At 33.6% G+C, this 5,658-nt stretch overlaps 1 protein-coding gene across 1 annotated transcript; it reads right to left on the reverse strand.

Annotated features, from left to right (window-relative positions):
- Nucleotides 1-3,930: 3,930 nt before the first annotated feature.
- LOC140885345 (uncharacterized) lies at nt 3,931-4,993 on the reverse strand. The gene has a single exon (XM_073292309.1). It carries the CDS (start codon nt 4,981-4,983, stop codon nt 4,018-4,020), a length of 966 nt encoding a protein of 321 aa, XP_073148410.1. The 5' UTR covers nt 4,984-4,993; the 3' UTR covers nt 3,931-4,017.
- Nucleotides 4,994-5,658: the final 665 nt, after the last annotated feature.

The following is a 5,658-nucleotide window of genomic DNA, read 5'->3' on the forward strand; positions in this document are numbered from 1 at the left end:
CACAAGATATTCATATGAATGTGCATCGTGGAAACATTTAAAATTAATGCAACAAGTTTCTCAAAAGATGAAAAATATAATGTGTCAGAAGAGATGACAGAAATGATATTTCACAAGATGTTCATGCATATGACGCTCATGATGAAATACTAAAGAAACGGGGGCTTTAGCATATATATCCTACCCCTCTATGTATATAACCAAATCAATATTGTTTGGTGAATAGAGTTGGGAGATCAATTTTCACCCACATTAATATGCCATCTTGCATGGAATAGCATTAATATAGACAACAACATGTGAGATGTATGTTCCGATGGGATATATTTTCAGTGGGAACATATAGAATGGGGATTTTAATTGGAGGTTGGCTGGTCGATCGGTTTTAATTTACTACAGTAGTTTCTGAAACGCAATGCATTAATGGGTGGGGATAAGCATTTGGACTTGAATGGTCCTTCGTTTCTAAGTGAACATTTCGTAAAAAAAATTACGTGTCACGGTATAAATTCAGACTATATCAATAATGTAGAATTCGAAAATTCTTTGATTTGTTCTGTGTTATCATTCATAACTTTTGATAATCATAATAGCTGCTTCGCCTAATTTAGTTTCCGACCTACTATATATGTCACACGATTTCCATGTATTGTCAAATCAATTATGGGCTAATAATTATTTGGTTAATTTGTGAGACCATATTGTCGGCCGGACGATTTAATTATGATCAATATCTTGTCAAATTTAAAATAAAAAAGATGAAGTGAAGTGAAGTGAAGTGCATTTTAACAGGAAATAGTCAAATAGAGTGTAAATAATGCATATCATGAATATAAATCTTCATTCCTTACGCGCTCACGAATGTTTTCTATGAAACATATGCTCTACTAGAATAGGATTTTATAACAGGAAAACAAATTAAACGTACGATGTAATTTTGATTGCATGATTTGAAAAGAACAACTCGAGACACAGCCTAAATCCATCTTTGAATTTTCTCTTCTCAAATGCCCCATTAGTTGTTTGGTTGTTTAATCAAAAGGCAACTAATGTACGTATAGTGGAGTATCAAAAGGATTAAAGAGAGGTGGGACAAAAGATGCTCAATCATTGTTTGGGCATATGATTTGTTCTGCCCTCTCATATATAATTGGTGCTTCCTGTTTCAACTTCCTTCCCATTACTCTATCCGATGTTGGGTGAGAAAGTTGCTGTTTTTGTCTGCCAAATCATGTTCCTATTATACTTCTATTTCTCATTCCACGCCTCTTAATTCTTCATTGAAATCCAACGAATGAACGCTTGATTTCGGTTCCGTCGATATCGAAAAGATTTGGGGACAAGTCATCGAGAGGTGCATGGAGATTCAAATAGATTTTTAGAAACATGCAAAGATAAAAAAAATAATAATAATAATAAGTTAATTGAATTGTATAGCATTTTGTGTGTGTATATGCATGCATATATATTGCATTCCATGGAGAAATTATGCCGAAGTGTGTATATGTTGAGTTGGGAGGTAAGCCATAATTAATACAAGGCCGGAAAATGATTGGGCCCAAATTCATATTGCCTCATGTTATGGATCATTGGAAATCGAAAGTGTGAGATCGGCCCAATAGCCCTTGTGATCCAATCAGGCCTAACTCTGGTCATAATGTCAAAAGCTGACAATATCACAAGTGTGTTGAGTTGTGATGTATGAAAGAAAATGTGCATGTGACAGACACATTTTGACATGTTTTAAAGTCATGAAACTAACGAATGAGCTAAAACAAACTTGACACTGTCTTAATATGTTACATAATCATATTGAGTTCGATTATCCATCCAATACATTGTTGAATTAGTATGTCGCATTTTCTTAGTGCAATTTATCTAGTTAACGTAGTTTGTAGGCTATTACATTACTTCAAAAGTTTATTCAGTGCACACCGAAATATAGCGGTTACAAATTCTCACGTCATACAAAAAAAAATAAATAGATAATCCTATGGATGGACCGTATTCTAAACATTTAAATCTGTCTCTGGCCTTCCATTTTGTAACCAAACAAATGAAAGGAAAATAATTTGGATGGATGAAAATAAGAAACAAAAAAAATTACTTTGGGATAAAAGGTTGAAGAAATTGAGGCGTTGTAAATGGATATGGGCGATGAAGATGTCTCTTGTCATATTTATGAATGAATACCCAAGTCCATCACTTGATGTAGGGGTCCTGTGACCAAAAAATTTCTCTAACTCCATATAGGCTGGCAACAAGCAGTTTGGTGGTTGATGATAAATTGCAAGGCTCGCATTCTTTGTGGGGAATATATAATATGGACCACCACACCCATTTTTACTTTTAATTTACCTGATAATTATTTTTTTTGATTTAGTATAAATTATTTGTTATTTTTATTTTTGGAATGAATTATAGTATTCCTTTGGTTGATTATTAATTTAAAGAACGCATGGAATGATGGAACATATTTTTTCAAGTTAGTGAATGGCGGTTTTGTTTTGGGCGACAAATTTTGCGATTGTGAATGATTTTTAGCAATTGCAAAATATCAAATTAAAGATTGTATTTGGATTGATGAATTTCAAATTTATGGATTTCGATTATAGCTTTATTATTCACAATTAAATTTTAAATACATATCTTAATTATTTACGTATTAGTTATATACAAGTATAATAAAAATTAAATGAGACAATTATTAGGCGTAATTGAAATGCATCCAATTAATATGAAATACTATATAAACATGTGAGGGTGAGTTTGAATTTTATTGTCTACCTTTTTAAAACAATAAAAATATATTTGGTTACATTTAAATTTATCCATACAAAAACAAAATGACTAACAATGTATAATTGGAATTAGCAATTGATCATTAATTACTTGAGAATTGAAGAATTTCAGATCTGGTATAGCTTATTTATCTCATTTTTAAGAAGCATCATTTTTTCACGCATGATCATAATTGGTGGTTGTGAATAAAATATCTTTTAATTGAGTCGTGTACGCAGGCGAAAATTGTAATTTTTTATTATATATGTTTGTTTTTGTTTTTTTTTTTTTTCGCTTTCTTAGTGTTAATTAAATTGTCTCAAGTCTTACAATTTGACGATTTTAATCATTTTTATTTTATGTGTTGATTTGATATTAAATGCAGATCGTTTGTTCGAAAAAGAATCAAATTTGCAAACAAAATAAACTAAAATCGAAAATTGATGTTTTTTAATATCAAATAAATAACCAAAATTGCAAAAAAACAAAAACACTGAATAAAAATTACGATTTTGCGAGACTTTAACCAAGAATGTGTAGTTGAAAACCATCACATGCATGTAGCTAGAGCCATATTTTGTACCTGTAATTATATACAGTTTAATTAAATACTATTTATTGACTAGAATTGTCAGCATCAATCCCAAGTCTCAGCAAAAATATGGTTGCTCACGGGATTGTTGTTTTTGTTATTTTTTTTTTTCGTCTTAATTTATGTGAGAACCGAGAAATTTTTCTTTATGGACTGATCTTGTAATGAAAAACCTCTATTATTCAATAAAATTACAAAAGTTTTCGCCATAAAAAAAAAGCAGGCCAATTTATTTTTTAGAAAAAAAATTAGCTACAACTTTTGTGTATCCAGTCTCATTTTTAAAATGCTGATTAAAATTCATAAACAAAGGTTAATTACTTCTCGCACTCGTGAATCTATAACTAGTACTCGAGTAACTTCCCGATCCGAATCCCAAACTTATAAAATGAAAAATAAATTATAAGTATTCTCATACTATATAAAGCTAGCAACGTATGCATGTAATAAAATATCAGATATTAAATCCTCGCGTCGACACGACAATCACAACTTATTAATTGTTATCGTTTGGTATACAATATGGTACTCCCCACAGAATTAAATTCAATAATTAATTAAGCTTTGGTGTCGGTATAAATTATATTCGCAAAAAATAAAATAAAATTATGGTCGCCTCGAAATAACGTCAAATTAATACATTATTATTTTATAATTTTTTTACTAGTAAAACCACATCTCACCAGCGCGGCGACTATTCCATGATTGTGCGGCAAGAACTTTTTCTTATGCAAATGAGAATCCGACCGGCTCGTTGTGTGAACCGAATCCGGTTCTTCTGTAGCCGACTCGCGACGGGACCCTGGAGTCCCAGTATCTCTGAAGCTCCAGCGGCGAAACGTCGTCGCCATGTAACTCTTGGACTTATCCGCTTCGCCGCGTCCATTGGTGGTGCTCCGGGAGAAGAACAAATGCTTCAGCCTCCATTTCTTGTGGCTTTCCGAGCATAAACTCGACGCCAATTTTCTTCCACCGTCCAACGCCGCCGGCCGCCATTTCTGCTCGTTATGATCTTCCCATGCATACTTGGTGACTCTGCACGGAGAAAGTGACCGAGTTTCCCTTCTGCTCGAAGATTTCTGGAAAGTAAAGCTTCTTTCTCTTCCTCTGACATCCCACGCATCCGATTTCGTGGCGTTCCGGGCGGCGATTTCGAAAGGGTCGACGACGGATTCTTTGTTCTTAAAATGCATCATCTTCTTCCTAGTAAGTAAAAGCGGCGGCGCCAAGGAAGAAATAACGGTGGTCTTTTTGTGAGCTGTGAATTCTTTCGTTCTTTCACGACTCGACGGGACTTTCTGCAGGCAGGGTGGTGGCTTCAGAGGCTTGATCACGCCGCCATGAAAGAGTTCTTCTGCTGAAAGGGAGACGGTGCCCGATTCGAATTTAGCCACGGAGAATGCGAACTCGAAATCTTGGTTAATGTTTGTGGGAGATTTGGGAGTGCCGGGTTTCTCTTCCCAGCCAAACGGCACGGAGGAGACGGAGGAGCGGCTACTGTCGAAATCATCGAAAACAGTAGTATCGAAGAATTGATCGGAGAGATTAGAAGGGCTGGATGGAGCACTGAAATAGATTTCCTCGGAACGATTACGGTGGGAAAGTATCATCACCTCCGATCCGTTTGCCTGGATTAATAATTAATAATATTTCGCAGAAATTATGGAGTAATCTCTATGTGATATATGAATGAGCAAAGCTGATAAAAAGGACAAAATGGTACCGCGGACTTGTTGACTATTGTATGCTTTCCACGACAACCTATTTATTTTTTTATCCTACACTTCAAACAATTAACCGCAAACGTTAATTATATATTACTAGCGACGCATCATACGCATTGTGTGTGTAAAAAATTATATACAAATATAATGTATTGTATATTGAATAATTTGTTAATTTTAAAGTGCTAGTTTATTTTATTTTTTTGTTTTTTTCAAATATAAAAAAAAAATTAACCATGAATGAAATTCGGTTTTAATTGATGGAAAAAGATATGATAAAAGAATAGATGATGTGAGCAGCTGAGAGAGAAGGTTGGATAAGTGAGTTGGGTAGAGAGTGTACGGGTACAAAACGAAAATATTGAAAAAAACAGACCATAACACCAAAAACAGTTGGAATAAGCTACTCATACTTCATAAGTAATAAAGATATATATCTCTTCACAATTATAAAATTATGAAGAGATATTTTCATTTTTCATTATTCTTTTGGTAAAATTTTGTAATTTCAGAAAAACCGGCATATAATCGTACGTGTATGTATGTGTAACATAATTCTAA

The sequence above is a fragment of the Henckelia pumila genome, chromosome 2 (genome assembly GCF_033568475.1).
Source record: "Henckelia pumila isolate YLH828 chromosome 2, ASM3356847v2, whole genome shotgun sequence".
NCBI lineage: Eukaryota > Viridiplantae > Streptophyta > Magnoliopsida > Lamiales > Gesneriaceae > Henckelia > Henckelia pumila.